The 17,168-nt window shown below is 38.9% G+C and overlaps 4 protein-coding genes across 10 annotated transcripts; 3 read left to right on the forward strand and 1 right to left on the reverse strand.

Moving 5' to 3' along the window:
* The first annotated feature begins 736 nt into the window (after window positions 1-736).
* On the forward strand, window positions 737-1,713 carry LOC140787721 (uncharacterized). The gene has a single exon (XM_073136811.1). It carries the CDS (start codon window positions 1,020-1,022, stop codon window positions 1,575-1,577), a length of 558 nt encoding a protein of 185 aa, XP_072992912.1. The 5' UTR covers window positions 737-1,019; the 3' UTR covers window positions 1,578-1,713.
* A 109-nt stretch (window positions 1,714-1,822) lies between these two features.
* LOC140787719 (uncharacterized) lies at window positions 1,823-5,376 on the reverse strand. Of its 3 annotated transcripts, none has more exons than XM_073136808.1 (7): window positions 5,030-5,371; window positions 3,901-3,930; window positions 3,739-3,837; window positions 3,410-3,536; window positions 2,464-2,776; window positions 2,290-2,344; window positions 1,823-2,101 (listed from the first exon to the last, which is right to left on the reverse strand). In XM_073136808.1, the coding sequence occupies exons 1-7, from the start codon at window positions 5,153-5,155 to the stop codon at window positions 2,027-2,029; spliced, it is 825 nt and encodes a 274-aa protein (XP_072992909.1). In that variant the 5' UTR covers window positions 5,156-5,371; the 3' UTR covers window positions 1,823-2,026. The 3 variants fall into 3 exon arrangements, with proteins under 3 accessions (XP_072992909.1, XP_072992910.1, XP_072992911.1); XM_073136809.1 differs by lacking the exon at window positions 3,739-3,837 and adding an exon at window positions 4,268-4,341 and having other exon boundaries at window positions 3,410-3,477; window positions 5,030-5,295; XM_073136810.1 differs by lacking the exon at window positions 3,739-3,837 and having other exon boundaries at window positions 5,030-5,376.
* Window positions 5,377-7,811: 2,435 nt separating this feature from the next.
* Window positions 7,812-12,245, forward strand: LOC140785835 (tubby-like F-box protein 8). Of its 5 annotated transcripts, XM_073133889.1 has the most exons (7): window positions 7,863-8,012; window positions 9,386-9,469; window positions 9,539-9,583; window positions 9,723-9,988; window positions 10,181-10,268; window positions 11,094-11,226; window positions 11,327-12,245. In XM_073133889.1, the coding sequence occupies exons 4-7, from the start codon at window positions 9,920-9,922 to the stop codon at window positions 12,060-12,062; spliced, it is 1,026 nt and encodes a 341-aa protein (XP_072989990.1). In that variant the 5' UTR covers window positions 7,863-8,012; window positions 9,386-9,469; window positions 9,539-9,583; window positions 9,723-9,919; the 3' UTR covers window positions 12,063-12,245. The 5 variants fall into 5 exon arrangements, with proteins under 5 accessions (XP_072989988.1, XP_072989990.1, XP_072989989.1 ...); XM_073133887.1 differs by having other exon boundaries at window positions 7,812-8,012; window positions 9,386-9,555; XM_073133888.1 differs by having other exon boundaries at window positions 9,386-9,583.
* Window positions 12,246-15,177: 2,932 nt separating this feature from the next.
* LOC140787243 (protein BYPASS1-LIKE-like) lies at window positions 15,178-17,020 on the forward strand. Its single transcript, XM_073136054.1, has one exon. It carries the CDS (start codon window positions 15,376-15,378, stop codon window positions 16,606-16,608), a length of 1,233 nt encoding a protein of 410 aa, XP_072992155.1. The 5' UTR covers window positions 15,178-15,375; the 3' UTR covers window positions 16,609-17,020.
* Window positions 17,021-17,168: the final 148 nt, after the last annotated feature.

The following is a 17,168-nucleotide window of genomic DNA, read 5'->3' on the forward strand; positions in this document are numbered from 1 at the left end:
TATAATAATTAATCCACGTTGAGAGAAACTTTAGCCTAATCATTGGTTAACCATCTCCTATAAACCTCAGTAAAGTAACTCTCTCTCTCTCTTTTAAAATTTTTTTTACTTTTAACTAAGCCAATACCTCTAAATTAAATTTAACTCAAGTAAGATATAATACAAACAAAAAATTCAAAAAATATTTAGCAACATATAAAGCCAATTTAATCTGAGCGTTAAATTGCCGCACCATCGAGCTACTATTCTAAATTAATAATACTATTGAGCTGAGTTAAAGCGCTAAACTACCAATATTTAAATAATTTATTCACAATAATTTTATTTTAAAGGTAAAATTAAACTTGTGAACTTTTGGTCCGTGCAATGATGTCATCTTGCTGGGGGGAGAAAAGTTGAATATGTTTGAATTCAAACTGGGTCGTAGGAATTTCCTACATACTCTGCAACTTGTGTGCAGTCGAAGCTCGCGAGAATCTCTGTGGAGGGGATGGAGGACAAGAGTTGCAGGAAAAAGGAAGCAGCGACTGACTTGACCCACGTGTCTCTGCTTCCCTAACTTTTTTTTTTTTAAATTTATTAAAATTTTCGCCAAAAATAAAGAGAGAGGAGAGAGAGAGAGAGAGGGAGTTGGAGTTGGATCTTGATCCGAGTCGTACACCTGCTCCAGTAATTACCATATTACTGTACATGTGAGACAGATCTCTAATCTAGAGTCGAAGAGACCATTGTACGAGATCAAATGTTGTGGAAAGCGTTGCTGCTACGCACGAACAAATTATACTTAAGCCGCTCCACCTATTCATCAGCAACTTTCCGGGTTATCCTGAACTACTTTTACATAGTTAAAACGTTCCTGCGGTACATCACACTGGATTTGAGTTTTTGAATAGATATTGGGGAAAATAAAATCTTTTTCTTTCTAAATCACGAGGAAGCATTTATCACTTCCAACTCACACACTGCCACTGCTTCCCACAGCAGAGAGAGAGAGAGAGAGGTGAAAAGGGTGGTTAACAATGGCGGAATCGGCTTCCTACTACAGCAGTGAAGCGGCGATCCAATCGCTGAACACCATCATCCAACTCCACTTCGAGAAAACTCTAGAGAAGAAGCGCGCGGTGGACGCCCAGAAGCAGGAGCTGTGGCGCCTCTTCCTCATCTTCTTCCTCTTCCTGGTCGTCCTCCTATCTACCCAGACTCAGTCCCCCGTCGGACGCCTCCAGTGCCGCCACCTCTGGACCCCCGTCGGCCTCCTCACCCTGGCCCACCTCGTCTTCTACGTCGCCGTCGCCCACCACCTCCGCTGCATCAACGGCTTCCGCTACCAGCGCCGGTGCCACAAGCTAACCCTTGCGCTCGCCACCGAGAGGCTCAGGTACCTCAAGGCGCGGTTCGCCGGAGAAGGGGGCGGTGTGGAGGCGGCGGTGCTCGCCGGAGAGGTGGAGGTACCATACCAGGAGCCGCCGGAGAGCTACTTGGGGAAGTTTAAGCGGAGCTGGGCGATGCACTTCGGCTTCTTGATCTGCACCTTTGGGTTCATGGTGTCGTCGTCGGTTGTACTCCTCTGCTTCTAGATGTCTCTGGAAGCTTCCAGATGATGGTTCTGGAGACGATTTGTCTCTCTCTCTCCCTCTCTCCCTCTCTTTTAGTAGTTTAATAGAGTACGAGTAATCATTTTTGTATGCTTAACTAATGCTACCCTTTCACAAATTTTGCTGCCTGTGATCTCCGTTTATTGCTGAAAGTTGCAAATTTACCATTTTATTTATTTGTATTGTTGTTGGATTTCCTCTATTTGCAGAGAATACTAACATAGATATATAAGGGCAGTAAAGAGATTAGATTAGGCTCTGCAATTCTGGAACTAAGACCCAGATAAAGAATGGTACATTACAATGGTAAGAAAGAAAGAATAGAAGCTCCTTGTTTAGGAGCTTAACAGATAAAATACAAAAGAAGCAATTGCAGATAGTATTACATGAAGCTTCTATTCTATAAATTTGAGCATTTCACAGATGGCAGCTTAGGTGGACCTGAGGTCACTGCACAGGGAGTTATATGCATTAACACAGAGCTTGAATTTTTCCTCTGCCATGGCCTGCATCAGAAACATGGCATGCCTTCTTTTCAGGATATTGGAGAACATAAGTTCATAAAATAGAGAAAAGATGGGCAGAGGATCAACATAGTGCACAATACATCCAAATCACAATTCAGGTGTACAATTTGTCTATCAGATATCAGAAAAGAGATTTTTTTAAAGCAATGACTAAGTCAGCAGCTGACCTGTGAGGAGCCTTGATGCTTGTCAGGATGCCACTTTAAAGCTGATGCACGAAAACTACACACGAGAGTAGGAAAGTTGATTGAATTTGACAAAGAAAAAGAAATTTTGCTCCATTTTGGAGGACAAATGATACACTAGAGGCCATAATACTAGCCCTTTTTGAGAAGACTTACGCGCATTTGACATCGTCTAGGTTTAACTGTCCAGTGAGCGGCAACCCGAGAGCAGCCCTATGGGCGTGTGAGCCTACATTAGTTGATTCATCATCATCATTTTCATGCCAGAATCTTTTCCTAGCTTTTTCCCATCTTGATTCATCAGTCCATCTAAATCCAGAAGTTGAATTATTGAAATGAAAGTTCCCCGCCGATGTGTAAGACCAAGTATAACCTCGGTGCCTACTGAAGACAGCCTCAAATATCATTTCAGGATGTACAAACTCATTTTCATTGTAGAAATCATAGAAGCACTGCCTTTTCTGCCAATCTGAACAAAGAAAAGTTATCAATGATGTTTATCAGTTTGATAAATCCTTAAAAGAATCAACAATTAAATTGCATCATCTTTGATGAAAATGTAATTATGTAGTGATAATAAGAATTGGCCCCTGAGCTCCAGGATATAAAACCAGACAGAGTAAAGCTTTCATATTCAAAAATATGTTTTAGAACAAAGTATCATTATTCTGTCCATTGCCCTGTGAATAGTTGAAATACAAAATATGGTCATGGGTGTGTCAGATGTGCAACCACTTATAAATACCTCACTGTAGCTACCATTATAGTCTGATGATTCAGTGGTGGCACCAACTTTCAGAAAGTCTTTCAGGTCATCATGTGAAGAGTAATTGTACATCTTTATCCATTTCGACTGAGAATTATGGACATTGCTCGTGAAAAAATAGCCAAGTGTAGAGTTTTAGAATTTTTATGAAAATATGGGAGACTTCCACAATGAATACATGATTTATTCAGTAATGGGGATAATACTGTTCTGAGAGAGCCAATTTGGTATTGCATAGCAAGAAAATAAGATCAAACATGAAAAATATAATGAATCGAATGATTCCAGAGCAATATCAGAAAGAAAAACTGTATTGCTTCATAAACAGAAACTCACACTTGCTCCCACTATTTTTGCCTTTTCCAGAATGTGAGGAATCGTGGAGCCTTGATTTTCCATAACTTCTGAAACGTGGAATATTATCAGAGCCATGCGAATCAGAAGGACAATTCACATTTTCATCCTAGTAAGAAAAGCTGCATATCAGGTAATTCCAAAATTTTCATGTAAATATGATTGACGAATATAGAAAACCTATATTCTACTATTAATTGTGGAGCCAAAACTTTCAGAATATGTTCATAAGAAGCAACACTCCACCTTCCACTGACATCAAAACAACCCAGATCCTACTCTAAAGGTCAACATGCACCATCCTTACCCACCTGGAAATGCAGATCTGAGGATTTTCCATAGAGGAGATAATCTTTAAGAGCTTTCTTTGCTTCTGCCCGCTTTTGACGAACCGCATATCTTATGTAAGTCTGTTTAGATTATCTACAAGTTATTTACATAAAGGAAGAATGCTGAGAAAGTCCTGATGATACCTTAGATGGTTTTTGACCATTTCGTTCACCCTGCATGAGCAAAATATATATGTAAGGGTGTGAGAAGTCTATTTATGATAAAATGGATTGTCATACAATTTCCATGTGTTACATGAGAATAAGTAAAGACGGTAGAATGAAATGACATGATTTCGAGTAACTATACAGTTTGTCCGCATGCAGTACATACACTATCTATATAAAAATGCTATATAGAGAGAGCATAGTTGATAACCAAGCATCACCATTATTTAGCAATGAGAGAAATTAGCAATAGAAATCGTCCTACATCCCAACTCTCCTTATTTCTCAAAAACTAAAAGAGAAGAAAAGATGTATCAGGAGAACTTTTACACAAAAGACTCACATGGAAGTTTTAAGGGTGTTGAACTGGTGGTTGAGAGTAAACAGGAGGTCTGCAGGCATGATTGTAGTATTCTTCTGATGACAGAAAGCAAATAATGCATACAATATCTTAAACAAAATGATCAAATTAAAAACAACAAGCATAAATGTATATAGGATCAACCAAGAGAAGCATTGAACAAATATACTAGTACTAAAGTTGCTATACTCAGAGAAAGTGTAATTCTCTTAGGTATGTTCATCAAGGGATTACTAGTTATAGAAGCTTCACTTAGAGAGGATAAGTTAGCAGTAAACTACTCAAGAAGGCATGAGCATGCATAAGTATATAGTATCTAGAGATAATTACAGGGAACCGAAACACTCATGAATTAGAGCCTCATGTGAATGAAACATATACCTTAAATTCCAAGCATTAGAGGTAAGATGTTCTTTGCAAGGTTGAAAAAGAAAAGTTTATCTTCTTGTGTAGTAGTGCGTATATCATCTGTACATTTGATTTTCCTTTTCCCCACGCTATATCTCCTAATTTCGGTCATTTGACACAACCATGGCCTCTCGATTCAGTAATCTATTTTGCACAACCTTGAAGTGTTCACGCACACCATGTGTTTGTACAATTTACAGACATTATATTATCCATCAAATTAAAGGTACAACTGAACACAATGCAGTGCATCTATTCAACCTCGATATTAGAAACAAAAACGATTAAAATAACCTAACCGTTACAAAAAGATAAGATTTTTTTTAGCATTCTAACCTTGTAATCCCACTTGCTCTTCCATTTAGCGAGCGTAATCGGCGTGGAATGGAAATCCGCGAATTGCGGAGACGAGTACAGGTGATTCCTCGACACGGTTATATTCTTCCATGAAGCTGCTTGCATATTATCCAAATAATTCCTTCCGGAATAGCAGAGAAACAGGAATGCTTTGACAGAAGAAAGGAAGAATAAACACGAAGCGGAGAAATGGGGCGATAGGTTTTCTCGGTTGCTTCTATTCACGGTCTATCGTTGAATTGGATCAGAATCTTCGGCCCCGCCGCTTACTCCTCTCTGCCTCTGCGACTGCGATCTTGTGGTTTAGATTAAAATTAGATCGAGCCAGAATCTGTTCAGGTTCACCCGCATAAGAATGAAGGAAATTTACAATCAACACCCTATTATTTTTATTTTCAAAACTTTCTTTTGTATTAATAATTTAGAAATTCCCAGGGAAGGAGTTGCAATTATTTTGGGCCTGTTCAAGCCCACAACTTTTGTGGATCTTCCGACTCGAGCCCAGTAACACTTGAGTCCAATTCCCGACCCAGCCCGATGATTTAATCCATTTCATTATATATTTTTGGATTAAATGCATTTTACCCCCTTGTACTTATGCCTAAAATTACTTTACCACTTCTACTTCAAAAGGTCTCAAATCAGTCTTATGATTACAGTGAAACTGTTAGTTTTTCATTCAATTTAACTGAATGACGTCAAAATGACTAAAATACTCGTATCATGTTTGTTAGAGAAGATATGCAGGTTTTGATATAATACAATAAAATTATAAAAATATCCACCGTACTCGATTAAATTTTAACAGAAAAAATGAATAGTCTCACTTTAGTCATGAATACAAAAACTAGTTTGAGACCTTTTTAAGATACAGAGATAAAATTATTTTGAACATAAATATAAATAATAAAATATATTTAACCATATTGTTTCAAAAGACAACTAACTAATCATTTTTGTGACTAGTATATATACAGATATATAATTATTTGTCTAAAAATTTGAATTTGGATAAGAATCTAGTAATCTCCCCTTGATCATGCTTAATAGTTAATACTGCTGATGGGCTTTTCAATTATTTATATGGGTTGTAGTGACCCACAATTAGGCATATTTATGGGAGTAGTTAGTCTCTCCTTTTATTAAGAATGTTATGCCATCACCACGAAGACTAAAGATTATATTAGCTCTCCCCTGTTACCATCTAACCATTTAATTTCTACTAATCTAAGCTCTTCAAAGTCGTAGTTTAATTGCAATAAATGTTTTAAGATTTTTTTGAATTTTTGTCAACCAAGACGAACAAAAATATCCTTTTCATTAAATTGTCAAACGAATTTTCTTTGTTTGTTTGATAAGTTGATGACAACTGGCTAAGAGTGTGGACAAAGTTGGCTGCTCAACCAAAGGAAAAAAAAAATAATTGTTTTAATTTTCTTTATTAGGTCTTGATATATTGAATTGTGTACATTTGATCATAAATCTCATTTAAATTATATGGTCAAGTAGCTTACGAATCTTGGTTATCTTTTATTCATTCAGTAGATGAGATTATATAGGATTGGATTTTATTTTAATTTCATTATATGTCACCTTATATTATGACATAGTTAAATTAATCTTTTGTGGTCCATATACTTAGCATTGGGAAAGTTATTAAGTTAATACCTCCACTATCTCGTTTCTCTCTCTAATCTAATCATAGGCTTGTAGCTCTTTCGGCAGTGGTTGGATAAACTAATTAGCATCTAAGAATATGTATTCCTTCTGGCTTAAGGAACTTTTAAAACTTAATATAAGTGGTTTTGGCTTATCTTTTCTTATTCTTCTTTCAATAAGAAATAACCTTTGTAATCTTAGATTAAACCTGGCGATTAGTTACAGTATTTAAATTAAGTCTTCGTCTGCATGGAAACTGCTTTGTAGTTTCATGAAAAAGAGAATCCCCCGAAGTACGTACGTCCAGCAAGAACTATATGCGTTCTAATACACTATTTTATTGTTCACATAATCCTTAACCTTAAATTACTATATCTTAATTTCTCAACCGTAACTCACTGGGATTCTGATATTAAATATAAAAAATAACCAAATCCTAAGTAGTAAGTATACTCATTGATCCCATGACGACCATTTATGGCATGTCGGATGGATAAGCTCGAGAGGCTGCCACATCCCTTGGACCCACATCGTATGTTAATTAACACTTAATTGATGAGCACAGCCATGTACGCAAAGCATTTTATAAAAAAGAAAGAGAGGTATTCAATTTCTATTGGTTTATTAAATCAATGGGCTTCATAATGGGCCACTGGCCCACCAAAGCTTCTCTGGTGGACCCCACGATCCCCCATCGTGTAAAGTACACGCGGCAGAAGAGTATTGGTCGATCAATCGACGGTTCAGATCGGGGCACTTCATAGAAAGGGTGTATTTGGTGATTTTGAAGGGCACTGACTTCCATGATGGGAGCGTGCGGCGTTGCTCCCTACGTTGTTTTTCGCAGAATCCACGCCTCGTCGTGTCTGCTGCTCTGAGGGATAAATTAAATCGAGGGGGTAATAATATCGACGCCCGACAGGGTGACGACGACTTCTTCCTCCGGGAGGCCGACGCATGTTAAAAAGCGGAGCCCCGTTAAGATGCGACTGCGGAGTTGTTTGTTAAAAGTTAAATCGTCTCGGACGGCCGTCACCGTAAACGGAACGGAAAGTCAACTCGGGGGAGAGGATAGAATAATCACAGTATTCTATTCCATCTCGCCCACCTTTCCACTCTTTTTCTTCTCTCAACTCCATTTAATCAAGCCTTTGAGATCCGCTGCGCTTGTGGAGAGAGAGATAAGGGGTCTGGGTGCTCGATTCCTTTCGTGCGATCGGATCGAAGAGCGGGGGAGTTTTAAATTGTGAAGCTTCGAGGTCTCTCTTGGGGGTTTCTCCTATCGATGTCGCGTGGACTACAGGTCGGATCGCGGATCCTGCTCCCTTGTAGTGAGATTATGTCTTAAGTTGTCTCAATTTGAGTTTTTCCATTGATTCGTGGGTTTCGTGGACTAGATTTTGTTTCTCTTCATGTTTCAATTTCCGATTTTTCTAGTTGCTTTTTGGTCTTGGGAGTTTGTCTAGGGGAATGCATCAAGATGTGAACTTTCGAGCTGTTTGCTGTTCAGTTCTTAGGGGTTTTGAGCATTATGGTGTAGAATAGCTGAATTTGATGTTCTTACGAGGGTGCTGCTTATTTGGAGGAGAACAAGAGTTCTTTTCCTCTCTTCTTAGTTTTCCCCCAATTTATTAGAAAGAAAATTGCTTCCTGTTCCTATATATTCTTAATCCTTGCTCTGACTCTGAATTATGAGTCTTTCCTTTGATGATTGACCTGCTATGCAATAAGAGAAATGACAAGGAATAGCAAAAGGCTTCATTTTATTACCTATTTACTTAAAATATCAGCTGCCGATTGCAGTTTAGCCTTAGGTTTAGCGAAAGATTTATTCTTTCATTTGTGTCTCCCACATGGCAAGATGTGTTGCGAGTATTTCATATATTCTTAGTCAATTTTTTTTCTTCAAATTTGCTATTCTTCTTTTCCCGATGAGAGTGATTTTGGACTTATTTATCTCTCTACCTAATATTATTGTAGCTAAAATGTGAGGGCTATATTCCCTTGACTCACAAAGTAAAGATAAAGATGGTATAATTTTCACAAGAGAAATTTTTTACTTACCCCTCTGCTACTTACTTTCTCTAATATTTTATCTTTTGCCCTTTCACATCAAAGGTTGGTAGTCTACTAGTCCTTTGATAGTTTTATTCTTATGCCGGACAAGATAAGTAGTTGAACCTCAGTCAACGTTTGCGTGGCGTTTATGCTGGATTATTGTAAGAGTTGGTTTGTTGTACTAAGAAAATATCTTTTTTCTGTATAGGAATACAGAATTTCCAACCATTTAACACAAATGCACATCTTTGACCTGTTAAAAGGTCTCAAGTCTAGACTTTAAGCGAAGCGGTGGAATATGAACACTAAATCCTCCATTGTCTATCATCTTTATATTCTAGAGAATATGGCGATTTCACACTTGATAGTATATATTGGTCATTTTTTAATATAAATAAAGTGATACGAGCCAGTTGGTGTTTTAGATGTTACTGTTTATAAAATTATGCAACTCTACTTGCAAGTTTACAGTTGCTTGGTGGATAGTAGATGTATTTAAGCGATAACTGACATCATTGTCTGCCAGTTGCTCTGGACTGTCAAAAGATTACAGAAATTAGTTCTTCCAAGTCTGTAAATATTTTTTCTCAATATTGTTTCCTGTTTTGTATTTTGTAGGGGATATGTTTCTGATGTTCTTCTTTAAGGACATGTGATGGTTTCTAGCTGCCAATAGAACACTAGACCAGAAAAGGTGGAAAGGTGGGGATGTTCCTTTCCTTCCAATATTCTGACGGACGAGCTATTCTAATTCCTTGCTGGCATATGCAGCTGCTGCAGTGATACAAGTGAGATGCAATCTCTGTGACTCTGATTGTGAGCTTGAGTACCTTGGCTGGCTTTTTTGTGGATCAAATAGTTTAGATGTCGTTTCGTAGTATAGTTCGTGATGTTAGAGACAGTTTTGGGAGTTTATCAAGACGGAGCTTTGAGGTGAGACTTTCTGGTCTTACAGGCCATTATAGGGGAAAATCTCAGGGAACTGTGCATGAGCTGCACGACCCACCTCCTGTGGTTCAGCAGAGTCGCTGGGCTAACCTTCCTCCTGAACTACTTCGCGATGTGATTAAAAGATTGGAGGAAAGCGAGAATACTTGGCCGTCTCGCAAGCATGTTGTTGCCTGTGCAGCTGTTTGTAGATCGTGGAGGGATATGTGTAAAGAGATTGTTAAAAGTCCAGAATTTTGTGGGAAACTCACCTTCCCTGTGTCTTTGAAGCAGGTAATGTTCTAAGCATTTTACGGCAAATATGTAACTGACTATTGCATGTTTTTGTTGAATTAAACGAATTATTTAACACATTATTATGGGAAAGTGGGCTTGCTACATTTGCCAAAACGAATAATGCATTGTTATTTGCTGTTTCTGCATGCATTTGGTACCTCTCTGACTTTCACCTTTTGGCTTGTACAGCCAGGGCATCGTGATGGAACCATCCAATGTTTCATAAAGAGAGACAAATCAAAATTAACTTATCATCTCTACTTGTGCCTTAGCTCTGGTAAATTTTCTTTTGCTCTGATCAATTATTGCTGCCAGTGGTGTTCGTTCTCTCTTTGATTATTTGTTGAACGTCTGCTTTTCACATGTAGCAACTCCAAAATATTGTGTGTTTTCCTAACTAGTATTACTCCCACATGCTTATTATATATGATGCTTCTTGTAAAGCATTGAAAAGCTAAAATCATGCTGTAAGAATTCTAGTCACAGTTTCAGCATCATATATATGCTCTCGTGCAACAGAACTTCATGTTCGACTAGCTTTTGTACAGTGTAATTGTAATTGTGAGGTTAATAGCTGGTGTATATGTAGTAAATTAACAACATAGATGCTATATTTCTTTGCAACCCATTTACTGTCAATAGGTAGATAAGGTACATCTAATATGAGTATGACCAAAGAATCCTGTTGTGCTGGTAAAAGACTGCTTAAGCTGATAAGTTTTTATGCTTAGTTAATATATGCTACCATTTGTAGTCTGTTCCTCTTTGAAGATTTGTATGTTTCACGACCTTTATAGGGAACTTCCATTTTGTCAAGCTTATGTTCTGTTGTTCACCTACAGATTCAGTTCCCACTTGAACTGTTATGTTTTATTAGGTGTAAGCTACCCTATCCTTGTTAGTTTCTGTGCTTGTAATTAGGAAATCCTTCAACTCTTTTCCTTTAATCTCTAGATATTAGTTTGTGTTCCTGTAGTTAGGAATTTCAATTTTCAAGTATCATGTAGCAATCACTTTCTGGTCTTTCACATTGAAAACCTTGATGTTAGTATGTTTATCTCAAACTTTCATGGAATTACTTATCACTATTTTTTTTATGCAGCTGTGCTTGTTGAAAATGGGAAGTTCCTTCTATCAGCTAAAAGGAGCCGCCGGACAACTTACACAGAGTACACAATTTCAATGGATGCTGATCATATATCAAGATCAAGTAGTGCCTATATTGGCAAATTGAGGTATCTTAATTTTTTTTTTATCAAGAGGAAGATGATCCTGTAGTATGGATTAGAAAATCATTATTCACTGAGATGCAACTATTTTCATTTGATGTTGTAGGTCAAATTTTCTAGGCACAAAATTCGTAGTCTACGACACACAGCCCCCTTACAATTGGGCATCCCTCTGCCCACTGGGTAAGAGCAGCCGCAGATCTTACTCCAAAAAGGTCTCTCCTAAAGTCCCAACTGGCAGCTACAACATTGCTCAGGTGACATATGAGCTGAATGTTCTTGGCACTCGGGGCCCAAGGCGGATGAATTGCATTATGCACTCAATACCTGCCTCATCTCTGGAGCCTGGAGGTATTGTGCCTGGTCAGCCTGACCAGCTCCTTCCCCGTTCCTTAGAGGAGTCCTTTGGCAGCACCTCCTTCTCAAAGGCATCCATCATGGAACACTCCATGGACTTCAATAGTGCTCGCTTCTCTGACATTACTGGAGGAATTCGAGAGGGAGAAGAAGAGGATGAGACCAAGGTGAGGCCCTTGGTACTTCGCAACAAGGCTCCAAGGTGGCATGAGCAGCTGCAGTGTTGGTGCCTGAACTTCCGAGGCCGGGTGACTGTTGCCTCTGTAAAAAATTTCCAACTAATAGCTGCAACACAACCAGCTGCAGGAGCTCCAACTCCATCACAGCCTGCACCGCCCGCACCCTCTGATCATGATAAGGTCATCCTGCAGTTTGGCAAGGTCGCAAAAGACATGTTTACCATGGATTATCGCTACCCGCTCTCGGCCTTCCAGGCTTTTGCCATCTGCTTGAGTAGCTTCGATACCAAGTTGGCTTGTGAATAGAACAGCTGAATTGAAGGCAGTTGGACAAATATAATAGATAACCACATCATTTACCACACTATGTTTGCAATTGTCGATTAGTCTTTGTTGTCACTGTGCTCCATCTTGGTTGTTGTCGCTGTGCATGCTGTAACCTGAAACTGGACCTTGAAGCATTTACCTTGTACCACGGTTACCCGGATCTCTTTATCTTGTTGTATTATCTGCATTAAGTGATCTAGTAGTAAATAGTAATTAATGCCTTTGCACTTTTTCACTCTGTTAAGAATGGCCTTTTCCACTTATCTCCACTCTATTATGTATAATTATAAATGCACCCCAGCATCAAGAAGGGAGCATATTTGTTAAAGTTTCTGCAACAACACTAGCTGTAAAAGAGAATAATGCTGTCAATTATGTAAAGTAACTTCATCTTCCTAGGTGCTCCATGAAAGGAAGGAGGACTACTAAACAACCAATTCTAGTAAAGTTTGTAGGTATATATTTATATAATAGGAGGTTGTAGGATAGAATCTAACTCTAATAATTATTATTGAGGAAATTGTTTAGTGGTTAGCGGTGACTTGGTTCAATGGTTTGACTTGATTGATGGCTTAGCGATATAGTTGGTTTGAATAGGTAACTCACAGTAGAATAATATTTCAGCAGTATTTAGTTCGAAGTAATAGTTATATCCAAAGAGGGTTAAACCCTTCGTCTGTCTAGCGAGTACCGTAATTTAATATGAATGAAATTAATGAATTCACTGCTTGAGGATTGATACATTAGACTTTTGGATCTCTCTCTCTCTCTCTCTCTCTCACACACACACAGCTAATAACTTGGGTCAATTTTGCTTGTCGCTGTTTTCTGGATAAGATTATAAATCTGGAAAGACTGTGCGATGGTGATACCGTCAGATGCTTCCACTTAATAGATTTGTGAGCTAATCACCACTTACTTTCCTAAAAGAAACAGATTTTATTGGTAATCCAACAGATTTGGTCCATTATTAAGTATTAACATCACTCTACCAGCAACACAACAAACTAATTAAACACGACACGTGTTGTCTGCCCACCATGCTGCTTTGGGATGGGCTGGACTGCTGGCCTCTGCAGCAAAGTGAACAGAGTTGCTCACTGGAAGCATTCTGAACTCCTGAAAGAAAACAAACGACCAGTTACTTTCATGTGCTTGTTTCTAGTAGAGTTTATGCCACAGACAACAGACCAGTGGGATGTTTGTTTGTATGATTGTTTGTTTTCCCTTTCCTTTTCCTTTTCATATTATTATATATATATATATATATTTTTTTTTATCACAAGAGATTGGCTGACCAATAGCCAATCGACAACCTGTATACTGAACTTTTCTTTTTACAATATTTTGAAGAAAAAAAAATTGGCCCTAAACTAAGAATAAAATAGTTTTTGAGAGCCGAAAGTTTAATAAATGTGTTAGGTAAAATAAATAAGAGCGTCTAACTAACACTTCAAAAATTTATGTATAATTATTCCTAATATTTTCTTAGTATTTATCTGCGAAAATAAATAACTTATACTTATCGTCTAGAAAGTGATGATATGGTGATATTTTTATAAGGACCACTTGTCCATGATCTGCTCCATATCTCGTTGAATTATTCTTATTCCACAATAAAATACTTCTATAATTTCACACGTTGTTGAAGGTTTAGAGTCATAAGAAAGCATTATTCTCTGTTTATAGAGTTAAGAAATAAGTATATATAATTCAATTCAAAGGTCAAACTTCATGTCCTAATCTCATAAGAAAGGATCTTTATTATTTAAAAAAATAAAAAAAAAATAAAAAAGTATCATTAGATGAAAACAACCTCTTCAGTAAGAACGATAAGATTATATAAAACTTCTTAATCCTAAAACATTCTCTGTTAATGAAGTTTCTTGCTGGGATTATCTAAAGTAATGCTTCTCTGACTCATTCTTTCTCCATAATCCTATTTTTAATTAACTTTAAACAGCTACTGCAAGAACTTTGACTGGAGCTGTATTAAATGCCTAGCTGTTATGTTAATTGATAGTTTCTTTCCTCAATGACTTCAAACACACCTTGCTCAATTTGACATTATTATAATCACTAATAACTTTTATGGCATCAAGTTAGAAAAATATAATATAATATTAGTACTGTTACTATCCTGTCATTAGGAATTATATATATTTTGCTATGCTTCTTATAATGTTTGTAACTAACTAAAATGGTGGATGGACATGATGAAACAACCAACTTCACGTGACCAATAACTGACAATTCGACAGGTATATTTCTCTACCTACCTTCTTCCACTATCTTCAACCTAATTTGGATTAATAATTAATTATTTTAATTAAGCTCGGCTTAAAATTAGTTTACCATCTCAAAGATAAAGAGAGATGTATGTATTTCTATTGGACGTCCAGCTGGATCTGTAATATTCGTACCTGTTGCTGATTAGCCATTTGATAGCTAGGGTCATGATAGGCTTCCTTCCAGGAACAAATATTAGTTTAGTTATTAGTGTAGTATTTTGATCACAAAATTAAGGTATTAAGTAGTGTTTGTTAGTGGATTTGTTTAGATAAAACAATAGAGAGGGAATAATGAAAAGCTATGGGTGCACTAGGAGGGTTGAGGAAACCATCAAAGTAGAGACTTTTTTAAAAAATAAATAAATAAATAAATAAATAAATTCTCATCTCATAGGGTGTAAAGTTTTAGAAGATTTAGTCTAACCAATAGGATTTAATCAAACATTGTGGGATATATAGATACTCAGCAAAATTTGATCTTCGTTTAGATTTTAATGGCTGCATTTGTGAAGCGAAATTGTTGGCTTAAATTTACAAAATAAATAGATAAAAATATAGAGTGCTAAGTGCAAAAGTTTCTATATCCGTGCTGCCAATGAGACCAGTCCACGTTTCTCCAGCATCCCACGTGGGAACACCTTCATCCTTGTCGCCACGTGTCCTCCTCCCATCTCCGTTGCCATCCATCTCTTCTTCTTCTTCTTCTTTTTTTGTGCTCTTTTTCCCCTTTATCTTTATATAATTATATTTCCCAAATTAGTAAATCATTTATATATATATATATATATATATATATCTCTCTCTCTCTCTCTCATTTCACTGCGGAGAAAGGTTCGTTGTTCCACCAATTCAATTAGACCACCACCACCATTATTAGGGTTTCCTCTTTCACATCTTTATTTGTTTTCTCTCCCCATTCTTATCCGATCAAACCTTTAGTTCGTACCCAAATTCGTTCGAGTTCTTAGAGGAAGGAGGCGATCCGGTGGGCTTATGCGATAATGCCGGCCACGGACTACCAGGGCTCGTCGGCGCCGTTCGCATCGCTGGGGAGGTCGATCCTAAGCATCCGACGCGATCAGATCCACTCCATGGACGGCCACGATGCTTCCTGCAACCTCGAGCTCGAGTCCTTCCAGCGCCACGTCGCTGATCTCTTCGTCGACCTCCTCAACTCCCTCGCCGGCGGGGGAGATGGCGCCGGAGATGCGATCCCGATCCCTCTCGCCTGGATCAGGAAGCTTCTCGACTCTTTCTTGATCTGCCTCGAGGAGTTCCGCGTCGTCCTCTTCAACAGCGGCCCGGCGATTGCGCGGTCCCCCCTCGATCGCCTTGTTGCCGACTTCTTCGACCGCGCCGTTAAGGCTCTCGACGTCTGCAACGCCGTTCGTGACGGCGTCGACCAGATCCGGCGATGGCACAAGCATCTCGACGTCGTCCGCGTAGCCCTAACGAGTAGCGGTTCCCTAGGAGAGGGACATATCCGCCGGGCCCGGAAAACTCTAACGGATCTCACGATCCTCATGCTCGACGAGAAGGAGGCGGGATCTGTAGTCAATCACCGCAATAGGTCCTTCGGCCGGAGCAATCGCGACCAGCACGGCCACGGGCATCATCGCCGGAGCAGCAGCAGCGGCAGCGCTGGCTCCAGCGGCGGGCATTTTAGATCCTCCTCGTGGAGCGTGTCGCGCACGTGGTCCGCTGCACGCCAGCTACAGGCTATCGGCGGAAATCTCACGGCGCCACGCCCGAACGAGGTCACTGCCACGGGTGGTCTTGCGTCTGCGGTCTTCACAATGAACGCGGTGCTCTTCTTCGTGATGTGGGCGCTCGTGGCCGCAATCCCATGCCAGGACCGTGGCCTCGCCGGTGCGCACTTCTCGGTTCCCCGCGGGTTCGCCTGGGCTGGGCCACTTATGTCTTTGTATGAGAAAATTCTTGAGGAGTCAAAGCGGAAGGAGAGGCGCAATTCGAGCGCTCTGATGAAGGAGATTTATCAGATAGAGAGATGCTCGCAGCAATTGGCAGAGATCACAGACGCTGTCCAGTTTCCTCTCGGGGAGGAGAAGGAGGCGGAGGTGAGGGAAGGGGTTCAGGAGCTGGTGCAGGTCTGCAGCACCCTCAAGGATGGGTTGGACCCTCTTGAGAGACAAGTGAGGGAGGTGTTTCACAGGATTGTGCGGACCCGGACAGAGGGCCTCGATTGCTTAAGCAAGTCACACAATCCAGAATGAATAATATATCTTAGTTATATTCTCATCCTGGTCAAATTTAAGAGGAAGGCATCAAATGTGCATGCTAAATTTTAGTTTTTGATTTTGAGGATGCAGCCCGGTTGAAGAAAGTATTGGAAGATGAGATGAAGTGGAAGAAAATGGTCAGAATGATGAACGAATTGACTCAAAGTATCCTCGCAGAAATAAGATTAAAAAGGTAGCTTTTTCTTGAATTTACTTACTGTTATACTTTATGTAAATGGTTGATTGTGTTTCTTTATTATGTTAATGGGCGTCTTCTGTATAATTCTCCAACTTCCCGTTGTTGTGAATCCTTTGATGGGATAGTGAGTTGTTCGAATTTTCTTATATTGTTTGTGTTGTTACTCGAATGTTATTTGGAAATTTATATCTCAGATTTATTTTCTCATGATTGTCTAAGAAATGTTTCAGACTGGAGAGTGAAATGCTGATCTATAGTCACTTTGCATTACAAACAAAACCTTTTGTTTTCTGAGTAATATAGAGTACTTTTATTCATCCAGGAAGCAGAGAATTTGTTATGATGCTACCTGGGA

The sequence above is a fragment of the Typha latifolia genome, chromosome 4, assembly GCF_019914945.1.
Source record: "Typha latifolia isolate L0001 chromosome 4, TyphaL0001v2, whole genome shotgun sequence".
NCBI lineage: Eukaryota > Viridiplantae > Streptophyta > Magnoliopsida > Poales > Typhaceae > Typha > Typha latifolia.

Bases quoted from the DNA above. Each gene is read 5' to 3' on its own strand.
- LOC140787719 (XM_073136808.1), bottom strand. From the start codon at position 5,155: ATGCAAGCAGCTTCATGGAAGAATATAACCGTGTCGAGGAATCACCTG. The intron at 3,931-5,029 runs GTTAGAATGCTA...TTGCTCATGCAG, and splicing joins AGAGCAAGTGGGATTACAAG to GGTGAACGAAATGGTCAAAA. The intron at 3,537-3,738 runs GTGGGTAAGGAT...TTTTCTTACTAG, and splicing joins CCTCAGATCTGCATTTCCAG to GATGAAAATGTGAATTGTCC.
- LOC140787721 (XM_073136811.1), top strand. From the start codon at position 1,020: ATGGCGGAATCGGCTTCCTACTACAGCAGTGAAGCGGCGATCCAATCG.
- LOC140787243 (XM_073136054.1), top strand. From the start codon at position 15,376: ATGCCGGCCACGGACTACCAGGGCTCGTCGGCGCCGTTCGCATCGCTG.
- LOC140785835 (XM_073133885.1), top strand. From the start codon at position 9,632: ATGTCGTTTCGTAGTATAGTTCGTGATGTTAGAGACAGTTTTGGGAGT. The intron at 10,269-11,093 runs GTAAATTTTCTT...TTTTTTATGCAG, and splicing joins CTACTTGTGCCTTAGCTCTG to CTGTGCTTGTTGAAAATGGG. The intron at 11,227-11,326 runs GTATCTTAATTT...TTGATGTTGTAG, and splicing joins GCCTATATTGGCAAATTGAG to GTCAAATTTTCTAGGCACAA.